Source organism: Acomys minous, assembly GCF_964271855.1.
Source record: "Acomys minous genome assembly, chromosome: 7".
In the NCBI taxonomy this organism is placed as follows: Eukaryota; Metazoa; Chordata; class Mammalia; order Rodentia; family Muridae; genus Acomys; species Acomys minous.
In genome coordinates this window covers 79,160,051-79,181,141 of record NC_140488.1, presented here as the reverse complement: position 1 = coordinate 79,181,141, position 21,091 = coordinate 79,160,051, and the positions used below count along the sequence as shown (strand labels likewise).

Sequence of the window (21,091 nt, the reverse complement as noted above, 5' to 3'; positions counted from 1 at the left end):
CAGATCATTTGTACATTGCTATTCCCTTCTGTATTGCTCCCCACCCCACCCCCATCCTGGAAATGGCTATGTTTTACTTTCCTGATTTCTGTAGGTATTACAGGCTAGGTACCCACATCTAAAGATTTAGAGCTAGGAGCCTCCAATATGAGAGAGAATGTGATGTTTGTCTTTCTGGGTCTGGGTTATCTCACTCAATGTGATGTTTTCTAGTTTCATTCATTTACCTGCAAAGCTTAAGGTTTCATTTTTCTTTACAGCTGAATACTGTTCCATGGTGTATATGTATGATATTTTCATTACATTAGTTGGTTGTAGATAATTTAATTTGTGTCCATTCCTTAGCTATTATGAATAGAACAACAATGATCATGCTATAGAAAGTATCTGTTAAGTATGATGTCAAGACCTTTGAGCACATGCCAAGGATTGATATAGCTGGATTATATGGTAGATTTATTTGTAGCTTTTAAAGAAATTTCTATACTGATTTCAATAGTGGATACACCAGTTGCTTTACTAGTAGTGAATAAGGGTTCCCTTTTCCCTGCATCATCTCTAGCATTTATGTAAGTTTTTCTGTTGATATTTGACATTCTGACTTGGAAAAGCCAGTGGATCAGGGAACTTGCTGTGAGATTGTGATATTGTGTCTCCTAGTAACATCAGAGGCTACACCCATAAAGCCTCACCAATATGACTGCCTAAACATGATCAGGAATATACAGACTTAACAGGTTATATTAAGGAATATATACATACATGCATATGAGTATATACATGCAATAATAATCAGTTAAAAAAAGAGGCCATGGACTTGAAGAAGAGTGGAGAAGAATATATGAGAAAGATTGGAGAAAAGAAAGGGAGATTTAAAAAAATAGCTATACTAGTTAGAGGAACAGATGAATGGGTCCAGTGACTGCTTCCAAGAACTAGTTATTTTTTTCTGGACTCATCTTTTTATCTAACTCAGCAGATAGATTCTGACATTTTCAATTTTTATTATGGGCACTTATTTTTTCTAAGAATTTGTTTCAAATATGATATAAAATAATGAAAATATCACCATGGGAAAGTATAACAAACATTTGCTTAGAAGGAACCTCGGTAGTATACTTTGTTCACTGCTTAGGGGTAGTGTTTGGACTTGTTTCCATATAAAACCAGACAGAGGTCACAGGTACATTATCAGACACATGATATATACATGTGAAATGATTAACATTTAACAACAGACTGACACCCAAAATTAACAAGAAGGACTGGCTTATGTTCAATTTCAATAAAAACTTGGTTTCCTTTCATTGTTGATGAAAAATGCTTCTATCTTCTCCACCTCTCTCCCTTCTCTGTTGCTGTATATGAAAAGATCATTTTACTAAGTTAAATATAAAAGATAGATTCATGAAATTAAAGGTTCATTTTCACATCAGTGAAAGATTTTAAGAAAAACTCAATTTTAATTTGAATACTTATGAATATTTGCTAAAGCTTATCCACACATATCTCCCATAAAGTAAATAATAGGTTACAATATTTTCTCAAAGGTATTACTGTGCAAATCTTTAGCTAGTTAAAATTTGCCTTACAATATTACTACCTGAATAAGAGCCTTACTATCAGAGACATTGCATAGTGTAGTATGGAATGATTCCCTATAAAACACTGAAGAAAATTTTAAAGAAATTTATTTAGTAGGCCAAACTAAAAATAAAAAGACAAGAAAGAATCAGTAAGCACATTATTAGGCATGTACATTGGAGTACTTAAATACAGAACTTCCATATTTAATTCCCCTTTCTAGTTTTCTTTCCTGGCTAAAATAAAAATTTCTATCTATCTTAGTATTCATGTTTCTGTTGTTTTCTAATACATTGGCAATTTTGCTTCTGATTTGTACAGGAGTATGCTAGGCAACAATATTTGTATTTGAGCTACTGGCAAATTAATAGGAATTCAAGAATTAAAACGTTCAATTCAGTGCTGTGTTTTAACTTAAAGAAATCACACTTAAAAGTGTGTGTAGGGAGATCCAAGATGGTGGCGAGCAGTGTGAACCCTGTTTAGAAGCCCCAGTAAACAATTCAAGGAATTGGCGGAATTCTTAACTAGTATCACCAAGCTCCCCACCCCACTACGGCTGGAGTACTCCACAGTTCAAAAGGCCCAAAATACAGAAAACCTGCGTACCCATGCACACGAGAGGAGTGCAGAAGTTCTTGGACCAGAGCGGCAGCAGCTGAGGTTTGTAGCTGGGAACTCTCCAACAGAGGCGATTGGTGAGGTGACTGGTGGGAAATGCTGCAGGAGAGGGGACTCGGCAAGATTCGGGCCCTGTGACCCAATCTCAACTCAGAGCGCAGCTCGCACCCTGAGACCCAAACTGGACTCGGCGCACAGTTTGGGTGCAGAGTCCCTGGCTGAACTAAGGGGTGCAGTTTGGGCACAGAGTCCCTAGCTGCACTTGGTGTGCAGTCCTGGCCCCGGGACTCTGGCTAGTCCCTAGCTGAAGTGGTTGGGACGCAGGGTCCCTAGCTGAACTTGGCATGTGGTCCCGGCCCCTGGGACTCTGGCTGGCTCAACGTGCAGTTTGGGTGTAGAGTCCCTAGCTGAACTTGATGTGCAGTCCCGGACCCCGGGACTCTGACTGGCTCAGTGCACAATTTGGGCGCAGAGTCCCTAGGTGAACTGGGCATGCAGTTTGGGTGCAGAGTCTCTAGCTGAATTGGGTGCGTGGTTTGGGCACAGAATCCCTTGCTGAACTTGGCATGCGGTCCTGGTCCTGAGACTATAGCTGAGCTTGGCGAATGATCCTAGCCCTGAGACTCTGGCTGAACTCGGTGAGCTCAGGGTGCGGTTTGGGCCCATGACCCTAATTGGACTCAGTGTTAACAGGACTAAGTGTGTGGATTAGGCTCCAAGACCCATTTGGGTCCAGAGAAGCGAACTGGACCCAACGCCCAGGTTGGGTCCAGAGATGCTAATTGGACTTAGTGTGGGTGTGGTTTGGGCCCTGTGACACTAACCTAGACTCTGCAAGCGGTCTGGGTCCCGAAACGTTACTAGGAACCAAAGACTAGCGGAGCATCAGAGCTCTGGGACTAAGGAAATCATGGGGAGACAGGGAGTAGAGTGCCATCAGACGCCCTCTGCCTGACCTGTTTCAGGCCCTGGAGAGCTCCGGTGCCACAAAGGGACCCAGAAGGCTGTGGACACTTTGGCTTGACCTAGCACACATTCTGAGATCCAGAAAAACTACAGTGGAGCTGGGGATCACTGGCTGTGAGAGACCCAAACTACAGAGTTGGCCTCCTGCCATCCAGATCAGTGAAACATCACAGCTTCCGCCTAGGGAAATCATGAGAAAACAGGTGAATCTGTCCTCAGACTCCCTCCACTCAATTCTAGAAGCTACCTGCCAAAACCAGAGATGGCAATATGACTAAAGGACAGCGTAAAATCATGCGCAAAGAATCCCAAAACAATATGGTGTCTCCAGATCCCAGCAATCCCAAAGAAAACAACACAGAGAATTCAAACACAACGGAAATACCAGAAAATAACCTCAAATCCTTAGTAATGAGAATGGTAATGGAGGAAACAAATAAAATTCATAATCAAATGGAGGAAGACACAGCTAAACAGATGGAACACTTACAAGAGGCCTATAAAGAGGCACTGGAAAAATTCAGGAAAATACAAACAACCAGATGAAGGAAATCAATAAAACTCTTCAATCTCTGAAGGCCTATAAAGAGGCAATGGAAGAAACTCAGGAATATACATCAAACAGATGAAAGAAATAGATAAAACAGTTCAAGATCTGAAGATGAAAATGAACTCAATGATAAACACACAGACAGAAGAAAAAACGGGAACATGAGAGCTCAGAGAGGAAGGCAAGAAACACAGAGGCGAGCTTTTATAACAGAATCCAAGAGATGGAGGAACGAATCTCAGGTCTAGAAGATACAATCATAGATCTTGAAGCAACCATTAAAGAAAATGCTAAATCTGGAAAAATCCTGACACAAAACATCCAAGAAATCAAGGATACCATGAAAAGAAGAAATCTGAGGATAATAGGCATTGAAGAGAAGATGCCAGACTCCAAGGCCCAGAAAATATTCTCAACAAATCAGAGAAGAAAACTTCCCCAATCTAAAGAAAGAGATGCCTATAAACATACAAGAGGCCTACAGAACACCAAATAGAATAGACAGGAGAGAAAAAATTCCAATCACATAATAATTAAAACACAAAATATACAAAACAAATAAAAAATATTAAAAGCTGCAAGGGAAAAGGGCCAAATAACATTTAATGGCAAACCTATCAGAATTACACCCGACTTCTCAGCAGAGACCATAAAAGCCAGAAGGGCCTGGACAGAGATTCTGCAAACCCTAAGAGACCAACAGATGTCAGGCCAGACTACGTTACCCAGCAAAATTATCAATAACCATTGACAGAGAAAACAAAATATTCCATGACAAAAACAAATTCAAACAGTACCTATCAACAAATCTAGCTTTACAGAAGGTACTAGAAGGAAAACTTCACTCCAAAGAGACAAGCTACAACCAAAACTACACTGGAAATAGATAACTACACCATCGCAAAAACACAACCACACAAATGCTCTGCTGGAACTAACATCAAAATTAAGACTCTTAACAGTCACTGGCCATTAATATCTCTCAACATCAATGGTCTCAATTCTCCAATAAAAAGACACAGACTAATTGAATGGATGCATAAACAAGATCCAACATTCTTCTGCATTCAAGAAACACATCTCAACCATAAAGATAGACATTACCTCAGGGTAAAAGGCTGGAAAAATATTCCAAGCAAATGGTCACAAGAACCAAACAGGTGTAGCCATTCTAATATCGAACAAAATAGACTTTCAACCAAAATTAATCAAAAGGAATGAGGAAGGACACTTCATACTCATCAAAGATAAAGTCAAGCAAGATGACATCACAATTCTGAATGTCTATGCTCCCAATACAAGGGCACCCACATTTGTAAAAGATCTATTAACAAAGCTTACACTACATATCGATCTCCACACAATAATAGTGGGAGACTTCAACACCCCACTCTCACTGAAGGATAGGTTATTGAAACAGAAACTAAGCTGAGAAATAACATCACTAACCAATACTATGAATCAAATGGATCTAACAGATATCTACAGAACCTTTCACCCAAACAAAAAGGAATATACCTTCTTCTCTGCACCCCATGGAACATTCTACAAAATTGATCATATCGTAGGTTACAAAGCAAGCCTCAACAGATAAAAGAGGATTGAAATAATACCGTGTATCATATCAGATCACCATGGTCTTAGGCTGCACTTCAACAACAACAGAAATAACAAAAAGCCTACATGTACATGGAAAATAAACAACTCTCTACTTAATGACATGTGGGTCAGGAAAGAAATTAAGGACTTCCTGAAATTCAATGAAAATGAAGGAACAACATACCCAAACTTGTGGGATACATTGAAAGCAGTGCTAAGAGGAAAATTCATAGCACTGCCTTTAAAAAGAAATTGGAAACATCCCACATAAGCAACTTAATGACACAGCTGGAAGACCTAGAAAAAAAGAAGCAGAAATACCCAAGAGGAGTAGATGTCTGGAAATAATCAAACTCAGGGCTGAAATCAATAAATTAGAAACAAAGAAAACAGTCCAAAGAATCAACAAAACCAAGAGCTGGCTCTTAGAGAAAATCAACAAGATAAACAAACCATTAGCCAAACTAACTAAAAGGCAGAGAGGCAGTATCCAAATCAATAAAATCAGAAATGAAAAGGGAGACATAACAACCGACACTGAAGAAATACAAAGAATCATAAGATCCTACATCAAAGGCACATACATGACATTTGAAAATCTAAGAGAAATGGATGATTTTCTTGATTAACTCCACTTGCCAAAATTGAGTGAAGAACAGAAGATAAACAAGCTAAATAGTCCCATTTCCCCTACAGAAGTAGAAGCAATCATTAATAGTCTCCCAACCAAAAAAGCCCAGGGCCAGATGGCTTCAGTGCAGAATTCTACAAGAGATTCAAGGATGTGCTAATACTGATACTCTTCAGGCTACTCCAAAAGATAGAAATGGATAGAACATAACCATATTCATTCTATGAGGCCATAGTCACATTGATACCTAAACCTCACAAAGACTCAACAAAGAAAGAGAATTTCAGACCAATTTCTCTTATGAACATTGATGCAATAATACTCAATAAAATACGTGCAAAATGAATACAAGAATACATTAAATATATCATTCACCATGACCAGGAAGGCTTCACTCCAGGCATGCAAGGATGGTTAATATATGGAAATCTATCAATGTAATCCATCATATAAACAAACTGAAAATAAAAAAACCACATGATTGTTTCCTTAGATGCATAGAAAGCATTTGATAAAATCCACACCCATTCATGTTTAAAGTTTTGCAGAGATCAGGGATACAAGGTACACATCTCAATATCATAATGGCTATATACAGCAAGCCAATAGCCAAAATCAAATTAAATGGCGAGCTACTTAAGGAAATTCCTCTAGAATCTGGAACAAGGCAAGGCTGCCCACTCTCTCCATATCTCTTCAATATAGTACTCGAAGTTCTAGCCAGAGCAATAAGACAACAATAGGAGATCAAGGGGATCCAAATGGGAAAGGAGGAAGTCAAATTATCCCTATTTGAAGATGAAATGATAGTGTATATAAGTGACCCCCAAAATTCCACCAGAGAACTCCTACAGCTGATAAACACCTTCAGCAAATTGGCTGGATACAAAATTAACTCTAAAAAGTCAGTATCCTTCGTATATACAAATGACAAACATGCAAAGGAAGAAATTAGGAAAACCACACCTTTCACGTTAGCCACAAGCAATATAAAATATTTCAGAGTTGCTCTAACCAAGCAAGTGAAGGACTTGTTTGAAAAATTTCAAACCTCTGAAGACAGAGACTGAAGATGACATGAGAAGATGGAATGATCTTCCTTGCTCATGGATTGGGAGAATTAACATAGTAAAAATGGCCATCTTACCAAAAACCATTTACAGATACAATGCAATCCCTATCAAAATACCTACACAATTTTTAAAGACATTGAAAGTTCAATTCTGAACTTCATATGGAAAAACAAAAAAACCCAGAATAGCTAAAACAATCTTGTACAGTAAGAGATCCTCCAGAGGAATCTCCATACCTGATCTCAAGATGTACTATAAAGAAGCAGTAATTAAAACAGCATGGTACTGGCATAGCAATAGGCTGGTTGATCAGTGGAATTGAATCAAAGACCCAGATATGAATCTACACACATATGGTCACTTGATTTTTGATAAAGAAGCCAAATCTATTCAATGGAAAAAGGATAGCATCTTCAACAAATGGTCCTGGTCTAACTGGATGTCTATGTCTATGTGTAAAAAATGGAATTGGACCCTTATTTGCCACCATACAGAAAACTCAAATCCAAGTGGATCAAAGACCTCAACATAAAACCAGAGACACTAAGTCAGTTAGAAGAAAAACTGGGGAGGAGCCTGGAACACACTGGCATAGGAGGCAACTTCCTGAACAGAACACCAACAGCCTAGGCCTTAAGGTCAACAATTAATAAATGGGACCTCATGAGGTTGAGAAGCTTCTATAAGGCAGGAGACACTGTCAAGAGAACAAAGCGACAGCCTACAGACTGGGAAAAGATCTTCACCAACCCTACATCCATAAAAAGTCTAATATCCAAAATATATAGAGAACTCAAGAAATTAAACACTACCAAACCAAATAACCCAACTGAGAAATGGGGCTTGGAACTAAACAGAGAATTCTCAACAGAGGAATATCAAATGGCTGAGAAACACTTAAAGAAATGCTCAACCTCCTTAGTCTTCAGGGAAATGCAAATCAAAACAACTCTGAGATTCCATCTTATACTCATCGAATGGCTAAGATCAAATATTGCAGCGACACCACATGCTGGCGAGGATGTGGAGAGAGAGAGGAACCCTCCTTCATTGCTGGTGGGAATGCAAACTAGTACAGCCACTTTGGAAAGCTATCTGGTGCTATCTCAGAAAACTGGGAATAAGGCTTCCTCAAGACCCAGCTATTCCACTCCTTGAAATATACCCAGAAGATTCTCCAGCACACAAAAACATTTGCTCAACCATGTTCATAGCAGCCTTATTCATAATAGCCAGAATACGGAAACAGCCTAAGTGTACCTCAGTAGAAGAATGGATAAAGAAACTGTGGTACACTTACACTATGGAATACTACTCAACTATTAAAAACAAGGAATTCCCAAAATTTGTAGACAAATAGACTGAACTAGAAATGATCATAATGAGTGAGTTAACCCAGAAGCCAAAAGACTCAAATGGTATATACTCACTTATATCTGCATACTAGCCCAAGGGAGCATGTCTCAGGAAAGTCTTCATTTACCAGGAAAGTGGGACAGAGGGGAGGACATCCTGTTGAGACTCTAAGGGAGAGAAGCATGGGAGAATGGGGAAATAGAGGGATCCAAAGTGTCCTAGGAGCCTGTATGAAGAATATTACGATGGGTGGATCTGGGCCCAGGGTTTCTGCTCAAACTCTGACACCAGCCAAGGACAATACATGCAGTAAACTTCGAACCCCTACTAAGATCTAGCCAATGGACAGGACATTCTGCACAGTTGAGTGGAGAGTGGGGCCTGACTTTCACACAAACTCTAGTCACCTTGATGAGGAGACCTGGTGGCACTCAGAGGAAGGATAGCAGGCTACCAAGAAGAGACTTGATACCCTATGAGCATATACATGGGGAGGAGGTTCCCCTTAGTCACAGTCATAGGGGAGAGAAGTAAGGGGAAAATGGGAGGGAGGGAGGAATGGGAGGATACAGGGGATGGGACAACAATTGAGATGTAATATGATTAAATTAATAAAATATATTAAAAATAAAAAAATAAAAGTGAGTGTAGTTTCACAACTCTGGAGTAATCTAACTTAAAACCTTGGAAACAGGTGCTAGAACACTTAGATTAACACCCACTGTTTCATTTGTGCGTATAAGATCTCCATGTTGTTCTGCTTGTCTTTAAACTCTTGCATTTCAGTCACAACTTTCTGAAACTCATCACAGTAGAGGTTGGCATCTTCAATTTTTGGCACCTAAAGTGGGGACAGTAAAGTCAGGTTGATTTAAAAGTTGGCATACCATTAACTATCAGTTATGAGCATTAATGACGAAAGAAAAAAATAGCATAATGGAAAAAAGTGCCTCTAATTCTGTAAATGTACCTCAATCATAATACTACATTAGCACACTTCATATTAGAGTTATTATATACATTATTATGTTTGCACTAAGCCCCTGGAAGATTAGAAATAGACTTCCTGGGGCCTGGGGCGATGGTTCATCAGTAAATAGTACTGATGGTCTTCCAAACGACCCATGTTATTCTGTAACTCAAGTCCCAGGGGACATGATACCCTCTTCTGGCCTACACAAGAACTACATGTGCATGGCGAATAGATATATAGGCAGAATACTCACATACATAGAAATTAAATGAAAACATAGTTTCACACTATACTTCCTGCTGATTTCAAGAATACCTTACAAATACCTCACATGAAGATCTTCAATAAACTTAGAATATATGTGTAACATACCACACACATTATATACATATATGTAGAACACACACACTATTGGCACACACTGATAACACCATAACTCTAGAGGCTGAGAGAGGGAGATCATAACTTTGAGGCCACAACCTCCAAAAAAGATAAAACAAAAACAAACAAGCAAACAAACAAAAAGTATTGAGCATGGCAGAATTTCTATCCCGAATGAAATGACAATATTTTACAGGGATAACAAAATGCAATTTATAGTAAGTACTGCAACATAACAAAATATAATATATAACACTATATGACTTTGATACACAGCATATTAATTTAGAAACATTCTGTTATACACACATCTCATTCTGTTTAGAGTTGAACCCTAAACCTTTTCCTCCATTTTCATGTTGGGTGTGATTATGAGCATAACTGGGAAGAAGGTTTATCTCATGAATAATCTACATTGTGATTAAGTCTCAGAAATAACACACAGTAGACTATAGATTCACTTTTGGCCTGCTGAGATGTAAGCATATTAAACTATGTTCTTTTATGAAATGACACACCATACATATTATGGTTCTACAACTTAATGCACAATGATGCAAAACTTAATTTTGCAGGTAGTGATGGAACAGCTTTAATGATTTGAACTGTATTGTTTCCAAAGGTCTATAGAATGCATTACCATCATAGTAAATAAAACTTTTAAAAGTCTCATTCATTCAAAATGTCAAGGTATGTGTATAATAAAATTTATTAATTTTTCCATTAATTTATTCATTCATTTTACATTCTGATCACACACCCATTTCCCATTCTCCCCTCTCCTCCTCAGAGAATAGGGAGGTCCCCCAGGGGTACCAACCCAGCCTGGAACATTAAGTCATTTAATATAGATGAGAGAAGTAATAAAATATAAGTTAAATGAATAAAGCTCTACTAGTTATTCTAAATTGAAGCTTTATATCATATCATCAACTGCAAATAGGAGCAAGAGCTTCCTGGTCCCTCTAAGTAAAACTTCAAAATTGTGAACAGAAACCTTGTTTTAGCTGTTGTAATTGTGTTTGAAGAATAAGCTGATCTGTGAAACACTGCTATGTAATTAATAGACCAGAAAGAAAATACATATATAAAGTTAGAAACAACATCCATGAAAAGCAGTACGTAGCAAACTACAAATGAACAGTCCAGATAATATATTTTATCAGGACTCAGAAGAGGGAGCAATTATATTAGCAATGAGCCAGGTCTCATTTTTGATTCTGTGATGAAAAACAAATTGCCTACCACTTGGATAATTCATAAACTAGGCATCTTTAGACAGTCTGTATTCTTTCTGTAATATACACCAAACTAATGGAATAAAAGCTACCAATCCATTGCTACAAAAAATGTCTTTCTCAGCCATAAGACATTAAAATAAAAATACGGTATCCCCTTTACACATTATACTTTCATTAACTAATAAGATATGAGAATAACTGCTCCCTACGTAGGAGTCTTAATCTCAAATTAAACATTCCTCAGGTCATGTATCTTGAAAATATTCTTAATTAGACCAAGCAGATGAAGTTCTCAGTAGAATCAGAGATGTCTGAACATGTCTTCCTTTTAAATGGGATTGAAAAATGACTCAGTGGAGCATTGTTTTTCATTTTTTTACCTCCTAAAGCTGAAACTCATTCCAAGGTCACCATGACTAAAATGAATGCTGTTCTAATTTGCTGTAAGAAAAACAAAATTTGATCTATTTTGGTGGTCTGTTTTTCTTATGACGACTTTATACTTCTTTTGCTGAACCAAGAACATTTCCTTGTATGTATTATACTACTTTTTGATGATGTGGCTATTTTGGCAGTCACCCATCCATTCTTGAAACATCCTCTATTTATTTATTTATTTATTTATTTAGTAGGTCCACTTATAACAAATTTATTCTTTCTCTCTCTGAAAGCTTTGTTTCTTCTGTGCTTCTGAAGGATAATTTTGCTGAACACATAAGTCTATTTGCTTAAGTTCTTTTCTTCAAAACTTGGTGTAAAAAAAGACACCTGCTGTGTTTGAAGCACAAAAACACAGGTCCAGTGGAACAGGGAATATAGATCCATGGGTCTGAGAGGTCGTGGTGGTGTTAAAGCAAACAAGTGCTCAATGTAGCTCCAGAAAAGACCAAATAATCCCTCTGATACAAATAAGGTAACTTAAAATTAATTAATCATAATGGAATTTAAGAGTACATAAATTATGTAAACTTATGAGCCTATTTCTAGACGGGTAGCCAGGAACTCTTCACTCATAAGGCCTTCCTGTGTCACATAATTCAGATGCATAATATTTTTTGGTACCATCGAAGCTAGGTGGAAGGAAGGAGGCTTTCAAACTAGTGATAACCAATAGTTGTGTAATTGGACGTAAGGGCTGATCATCAGGAGGGAAATGATGCCTGGTACTAGAAACTTAACCAAGTTCCTGGGGCTAGTGAGGCCATGAACTTTAGAAAAGAATTTACTACTTGTACTTTGCTAGGTCAGCATTATTCCTTACTACATTCTAACTCTTATGCTTATATCCACAACTATCACCTCTCATCATAGACACAATGTAGACACCAATGAATTGTGGGAAATGCAGCCCCAAAAGATAAATTTACATCACAGCTCCTGCATCTGAAAAATTATGGAAGAGGTTGCAGGGAGATGTTAACAGTCAGAATATCAGGAAGTCGGCTGTGAAATAGTCTCTTAAAAATCAGCTCCAGAAAAAGATGAGACTAATAGCAAAATGTCAATGTAGAAGGAAATTTCCATGGTGTCCCACCCCTAGACAAAGAACAACAGGCATCTGGTGATGAGGGGAGGAGGGAGGCAAGAGGGAGGGACAGAGGGAGAGAAGGAGGGAGGGAGGGACAGAGGGAGAGAAGGAGGGAGGGAGGGACAGAAGGATGGAGACAAAGAGACAGACAGACAGATGGAGAGAATATGAATATTATCCTCTTCCAGGGATGAGCCACCTAATTGGTTGTCCCATATTAAGTGGTCAGCACAGAAACCAAGTACACACAAACAACCAAGAAGGAATTCAGAATGTTGTGTTTATAGATTTGTGTGTGTGTATGTAAGAGAGAGACACAGAGAGAGAGAGAGAGAGAGAGAGAGAGAGAGAGAGAGAGAGAGAGAGAGAGACGAGCGAGAGCAGAGGATTATAAAAAGTTGGAGAGAGGATACCTGGAAGGGGCTGGAGAGAGGAAAGGGTGAGTGTAATGAATATAATTCTATTTTAATTAAAAGGATTAAAATAAAAATTTTTAATCCAAAACATGAATATTAAGTGAAAAAATCACTGTCATTTATCTAAAGTCAACATATCACAGAGATGACTGTTAGTTTCAGCCCTATTCATAAGAGCTAACTTATGGAACCAAAATAAATGTGCACCAACAGAATATGGGTAAAGAAACAGTTGTAATATACATGGTGGAAGTTCTTTTCAGCCGCTAAAAAAGTAAAGTTTTGTTCTTTTTAGAAAAGTGGATGTAACTAGATACAATCATATTTGAAGAATAAAACTAAGCTGAGTGTGGTGCTGCACACCTTTAATCCTAGCTCTTGAGAGGCGGAGGCAGGTAGATCTCTGTGAGTTTGAGGCCAGCCTGGGCTACAGATTGAGTTGTGATTTCTAGATTTCATATAGTCAGTCAGTCAGACACACACACACACACACACACACACACACACACACACACACAGTGGGTGAGGATTGAAAGAATCTTCCATGATACAAAACAGACTGAAAGAATGTGTAACCACCATACAAGCCTTACAATGATTTTTGTAACAACTACTTCAGAACAGAGAAACACTAGTTGACACTAAGCTACAGAGCAACAGCAGCATGGTAAGAGTAGATGACTTGTGTAACATACTGTCACTGATGGACAGGTCATCCAGAAAAAAAAAAGGGAAAACATCAGAGTTAAATGTCAGAGACTAAATCGACCCAGCAGACACCTAAGGACATTCTCTAACGCTATAATCAAATTGATAAAAAGTGTGTAAAAATAAAAATCTTGTGCTTATCTCAATAGAGACCAAAATGGTGTCTGACAAAAATCTGAAATCCTTTTCATGGTGAATGCCCTAGAGGAAATACACCAGGAGAGAGCATTCCTACACAACACACACACACACACACACACACACACACACACACACACACACACTCACTCACACATACACACACAAAATTAATGTGGAAGTGACGTTTTCTAGGAGAACAAAGGAGAGTAACAGTACATAGAGGGAGGGAGAAAACATGGGGGCATGTCATGGAGACTATGCTCAGTATATAATGAGTTCTTGTAAGAAAATGTTTATATAATCAATAAAATTTGGATTGATAAAATATAATTGTTAATTTATTTAAAAATTACAATACTATGCACATTACATATTAAAATACAAATACTTATGTGATCAAACATCATGTATTCCTAATATTGAACTGTGATCATGAGAGAATAAATATGGAAAAATTATTTCTTAGTATTAATAAAAATATCTATTGAAAATCACTATCCTTAGTGAAATTCTAAATTTTCTTCCTGTATTTGTGTTTGGTCCTGACCTTCCAGTATAGAGAAAAGGTTCAGGTGAATTTCCAGCATACACAGACATCTTGCAAGTGGAAAAAAAACTTACTATTTTTTATCCAGCTTTGACTCGTCATTAGATCTGGGTTAAGTAGACAAGGTTGGTAGTTATTTTCTTCAATATTCAGTATGCAAGTTACTACTTCATAATCTATTCTAGCCCTTTTGCTTGTTTCCTAAAATATTATATCACTATCTACATGATAAAAAGACACAAGAAAATAAAATAGAACATTAAAAAGGATATTAAGCTTTTAGATAAACTAATACCTTAAGGTCATGTTTAGAGCAACCTGAAAAAGTACCTAGCAACCACTTCCCAATTCTATCAGTTTTACGTTAAGACTTAGATAAATCATAAAAGTATTAGAGTAAGTAAGGACTGAATGCAACCTTAAATCTTGCAGTGGTCCTCTTCCTACCTTTCGCTTAATGTTTCCAAGAAGTCTAGAGCCTCCCTTTTTGAAAAATGGATGCTGAAATGCCATAGATACTTTCTTCTCCTCACTAGTCTTCTCAGTCTGTTGTGAAATCACCTTTCGGAAACCATCTAGTATAAGGAAGAAAAATCAAAGTTAAACAATAAGAATTAATGCCATAGAACAAATTCTAACAGGAAAACTGGAAGGATCAGAACAAATCAATTATATTTAAAATGTTTAATGATCATAAAAAATAAATTGGTATACTCTAATAGCTTAATTTCAAACCTGGATACTACTACCTTTTCTTCTTCTTCTATGTCTCTGTGGCATGAGTGCCTGTACAGGCATGGTAAGCTGATATAGTCTATTGTGTGGGAGTAAGTAGAGGCCAGGGTTGATGTCATGTCTTTTTCAATCTCCCTTTTACCTTATGTTGCCCCATTTTGAGGCAGCATCTCTCATTGAACTTGGCATTTGCTGTGGTGTCTAAACTGGTTAGCCAAGTGAGCTCCATGAATCTGCCTGTATCTGCTCTCTACCCCACAATACTGGCATTTAATATGAGCAACTTTACTTATGTTGGTGCAGCGATGGAGTCTCAACCCATTTTCTCACATTTGCACAAGGACTTTACCAACTGAACTGTCTTTCCAGCTCCAGATTTTGAGATCACAATTTAATTTGCTTGTGCAAACTTGTCAGTGACTGTAGAGTACAAATAAATAAGAAAAAAAAATATATATATATACATGTACAATATTCAAACATCTTTTAACCAACACATTTCAATTTTTCTAATCACTGCCTAAATGTCTGGAGAGATCACTGTCTCTATGAGAAAACTCTCTTGGTGTCATTTTGCTAGGTGCTAATGTTATCAAATTGCAATAATCTAAACATTTTTGTTTATACCCATAGGTTAAATTTGCTTTCAATTTGATCAGAAAGCCTTCTTTTCTGACATGGACATTGATTAATCCAGAGACATATAACTCATCAAAGCAATAAGGAAGAGTAAGCATGAGTTCACAATCATATATCAGCATCTATATCAACCACCAAGGAACATTAAGAAAGACGGGGAGAAAAGGACATAGGAGCCAGAGGATGGAGAATATTGACCTGAAATGTTGTTTTGGATATGACCTGGGTAATGCACACAGGAACTCACAGGAGCTGTGGTCATCTGCACAAGATCAAGACAGTTTAAATTCCCAAATGAATGGAGAAAAGACTACTGAGCCTAGAATGGTGTAGCACATGATTCAGCATTCCTGGGCAAATACACACACACACACACACAGACACACACACACACACACACACACACACACACACACACACACACATACAGTCACACTATTCATAACAGCAAGAAAATAAAATCAACCTAGATGTCTAGCAACACATCAATGGGAAAAAACCATGATATATATACAATGAAATTTTACTCAAGCATAAAGAAAAAATATAATCTGCAGAAAAATAAATAGAAGTATAAAATATTATTATTAAATGAGATAATTCAATCTCTGAAAGAAAAATACTGCGTGTTTCCAATATGAGTGATCCTGGCTTAATTTTTGTATATTGGAGAGAGTGCATGTAAAAAAAAAAAACTGCAAGAGCTGATGAAAGTAAAGAGTTAGGAGAATAATTTTCTTTTCTTAGAAACTATGAAAATAAATCATATCTGTAGTTAAAGTTGGACTGGTTAAATAGCAATGTTATACTGTTGAAAGATGAAGAGAAACAGTAAGGCAAAATAACCACATGTATTAACTTGAGAGTTAACAAAGAAATCTTTAAATATATTTTTTATTATACCTATAGTTGTAGTTGGTATATCTTAAATATTTTAAGTGATATATTGGGTATTGTTAATAAACATGAAATTTCTGTGCTTGTTACCCTGGATGATTTAAACCACCACATATACTACTTCTCACATATAAAGCCCTGAAAGCAAGCAGTGATTGGTTAATGAACGCACCAAGGAGGAGGCCGTTGGTTGATTATACAGTATTCAGTATTGCAATGGAAAGTGTTGCCGTAGTTGTGATAAGTTGAGGAGAGACTATTAATAACAATTGTAATCATCAAGTCAGCTGCTCAGAGAAAGTTTACTACCAAAAAGAAATCTGATAGTAATTTAAAGATATTTTATGATAATATTATATCATTTTCACTATAAAAATAATACATGTACATTATGAAAAATTTGAGAGAAAAACATAAACAACTTTTAAAAGTGTCTAAAATGAAAGCAATCTTAATAATGGTATTACATAAAATGCTATCACATTATGTAAACTAGATAAATCTTTGTTTTCATTCATCTGTATTTTTGCATAACTCAAAAATTTAAATCAGATCTTTCCAGAAAGGAAAGTTTTGTGTTTGAGACCTATAGTGGTTCAAAGGAGAATGGGCACCACAGTCATATATATTTGCATAGCTGCTCACTAGTTGGTGAAACCCTTTGGGAAAGACTAGGAGACATGGCCTTTTTGAAGGAGGTGTGTCACTGGAGGTAGTATTTGAGGTTTCTAAAGCCAACACTTCGCAGTTAATTTTCTTTGCTCCAGTGCCATGCTTTCCTTCCTGCTGCCATGATTCCCCTTATGCTGATCAGGGACTCTGACCCTGTGGAACTGTATGTAAGGCCAAAATTAAATGCTTTTTTAAAAATAAGTTTTCTTGGTTTATCACATCAATAGAAAAGTAACTAAGACAAAATCCATCAATGAAAAAAGCTAAGCAAAGTTTAAATAATATACTATAGTAAGAGCTTTTACTCAACTTGGATTTCTATTTATACATTGAAGTAAAGTGGATATTTGTGTGATAAATATTAATAGTTATATAATTTAAATCATACTTACACATGTTGAGTTGTCGTATAAAGCTGGCCATTTTGTTATGTTTGAAGTGCTTTGGTAGTACTACTTCAGAAAAGGCTTCTTTATTCACAATTTGAAAGCTTTGACCATCCTTGAAATAAAGAAAGACCAAAAAGTAGTCATTTACAGAAAAAAAAGTTTCACCCTAGTAACAATTCAAAATAATGCCTCTTAAGCCACAAACTTGTAAAAATTTAAAGCCCAAATTACAAAATTCTTCACACTGGAAGTAGAACTCATTAGTTGAGTATATTCATAGCATGCATGAGGTTCTGGTTTCAATTCTTTATCATAGGGGAAAATATGCCATAAAGACACAGAATATGAGCAAAAGCAATGCTATGAAGGAAAATGTAATGGATTGATCATGAAAGTGTATGTCCAAAAACGCTCACAAATTAAATGTAAACAGGCAAAACCAGACATGGTGGAGCATATCTGTAATCCCAGCACTTGGAAAGCAAAAGCAGGAAGACAAACTTTCCACAAACTTGGGAAAGAAAGACATGAAGGAGTAATTCAAAGATTCAGTCAATTATAATGTTTAGTGTTAGTTGTCAACCTGACATAGTCAAGAATCATTTGGGAGATGGAGTGCTGAGCACACCTATAGGGGATTATCCTGACTGTGTTAATTGATGCGGGAAGACCTTTCTTATTGGCAGGTAGGACCATTCTGAACCAGGGATCCTGGGCTGTACAAGTGCAGAGAAGGAGCACAGAATCATGCATGCATTCACATCTTACTGTCTACTTCTTTATTATGGATGCAATGTGGCAAGCTTCTTTGAATGGCTGCCACTGTGTCTTTCTCCATCAGACAAGAAAAAATAAAGTGTAAGAACAATAGCTAATTTCACTGAACACACATTAAAGACAAAGGAACTTTGATTCCTGTTGTCTAGAGACACTACTTTGATTTATTGGAGAATCCTTTCACGATGTATGTGAGTTGTAACAATGCTAGAACTAAAGGTGATAAGGTAGCAATATGGAGTACTAAATGTAAAAAATGAGATGCATGCTCGCGCACACACACACGCACACACACACATATGTAAGTATGTATGAATATGTATGTATGAACACAACCTTCCATAGGGTTGTATTATTATTACACTGTAAACTATTAATGTGTGTGTGTGTGTGTGTGTGTGTGTGTGTGTGTGTGTGTGTGTGTATGTGTTTCTTTTCTGTGGCTATGATAAAACACCATGACCAAGGCAAATTTCAGAAGGAAGAATTTATTGGGGCTTATAGGTTCACACAGTTAAGAGACCATTAGGGTGGGGAGGCATTGAAGCGAAAGGAGATTATATCCTCAACCACAAGCATGATGGTTCAGAGAGAATGAGAGAGAACTAGAAGTGGGTAAGACTTCGTAACTTTTGAAGCCTGTCCCTAATGACACACTTCCTCCAGGAATGCTGGGTCTCCTAAACTGCTGCCCACAGTGATGCCACATGGGAACCAAATGTTCAAGTACTCAAGCCTATGGGGGGCATTTCTCATGCAAACAACCACATATGGAGATTTTACAAGACAGGTTAAGACTTCCACCAAAGGCAGTAATTACTTTTCAGTCTCACCACAGCACGGTTAATAAGAACTGCTCCACCACTAAAATAAGTTTGTTGTTGCAAGATTCCTTCTAAATATTCTCATAGGACAGTATGCAAGCAAATGAGATTTGTAGCCAAATAAAAGTGTTATTTAAACAAGGGTGGCCTGCATTTAAATATTATTCCACACCAAGGAATGACTGGCAATGGATAGAAATTTATATTTCCGGAATGATAAAAATGTTCTAAAATTATGCTGATGATTGCACTACTTTGTGAACATGTTAATAAAACTTTGAATTACATTATTTGAGTGAACTGAACAATGTGTGAATGTCTTAGTAAACCAGTTACTTAAAAATGGATTCCATTTCCCAGCACCTGCGGAGGAAGAAGCAGGTGGATCTCTGTGAGTTCAAGGCCAGCCTGGTCTACAAAGCGAGTCCAGGACAGCCAAAGTTACAGAGAAACCCTGTCTCGAAAACCCAAAACCTACTCCCTTAAAGGATCCCATTTCAATGTTGCTAAGATAGAAAAGTCTTATTCTCCTTTATTTTGTACTTCTATGTTCATTATCAAAAAAGCAGTATCTGGGGCTATGAACTGGCTCAACAGTTCCGCGCAGTTCTTTCAGAGGACCCAAGTTTGTTTCTCAGCACCCACCCATATCAGGCAGTTCATGATCACATGTAACTCCTACTTCAGGGAATCAAAACCTTCTTCTGGCCTCTATGGGCACTCATATTCATAACACACACACACACACACACACACACACACACCCCACAAACATACAATTAAAAAATAAAATGCAATAGTTAAAAACATCGGTGCTAAAGAGACCACTACCCTAGTTGAAGCATTACAGTGTAAATCATCTTCAAAATCCATAAATGTTTTCCTGGTCAGCTGTGAAATGGCCTAGTAAAATTAGCAACACAAATAAATTTTATCCATCTTCAATATTCAAAATACAGCTTTCATTCTATACATCAATGAGCAAATATTCTTTTTATGTATAATTGTATGTAAGAATATATTTTGCTTATTTTATTTTTTGTTTGTTTTCGAGACAGGGTTTCTCTGTGTAGCCTTGGCTGTCCTGGCCTTGCTTTGTTTACTAGGCTGTCCTCAGAGATCCAGCTGCCTCTGTCTCCCAAGTGCTGGGATTAAAGGCGTGTGCCACCACTGCCTGGTTTATTTTGCTTACTTAAAGAGCAAATACACATTCAGTATCATAATAGATTATCACAGCGGTTTTGTTTATTTTTATTGCATTAATTTTGCTGCACTAACCTCTTATAATTATTACATTGTAACTTCTTTGTTTTTTTATTTGATAGTGCTAGTGGTTTTGATTTCTTTCATTTGTTTTGCTTTTGTTTATTTCCTTTAAAACATTGGTGAAAATTGTTTCATTTACACAGAATGGTTACAATGAAGAAAACAACTGACAACAAATGTTAATTAGGCTATGGAGGATGGGAATGCCTTATTTACCATTGCTGTAATTGCAAACTGATGAAGCAACTCTGAAAACCAATGTAGAGAGGATTAAGACAACTGCTTTGAGATAGTGTCTTCTATAAATGACATCAAAACAACACCCGTGAACTTCACATAAATTCATAACTCTGAAAATCCTAGAGTAAGGCTCAGAAGGATAGAAAGATCAATCTCTAAACTATCTAAGGCAACTTACTAATAACTTATTATCGCTGCTTTTGAGGATTCAATGATGAGCCCAGAACCTTTCACAGGACAGGTAAGCGCTTTACCACTGACCTATGTTCCAGCTCATATTTATATAAATATTAAATATTTATTTCAATATTTGTTTTAAAACTATACTCATGAAGAA

At 37.0% G+C, this 21,091-nt stretch overlaps 1 protein-coding gene across 1 annotated transcript in view; it reads right to left on the bottom strand.

Moving 5' to 3' along the window:
• LOC311602586 (heat shock factor protein 3-like) overlaps positions 1-21,091 on the bottom strand; it is a 57,347-nt gene that overhangs the window by 20,955 nt on the left and 15,301 nt on the right. The window contains exons 3-5 of the mRNA XM_084790852.1: positions 17,651-17,759; positions 14,763-14,890; positions 9,103-9,221 (exon numbers count right to left, since the gene is read on the bottom strand). Of these exons, the coding sequence (XP_084646978.1) occupies positions 9,103-9,221; positions 14,763-14,890; positions 17,651-17,759 (356 nt within the window). The remainder of the gene's footprint in view (positions 1-9,102; positions 9,222-14,762; positions 14,891-17,650; positions 17,760-21,091) is intronic.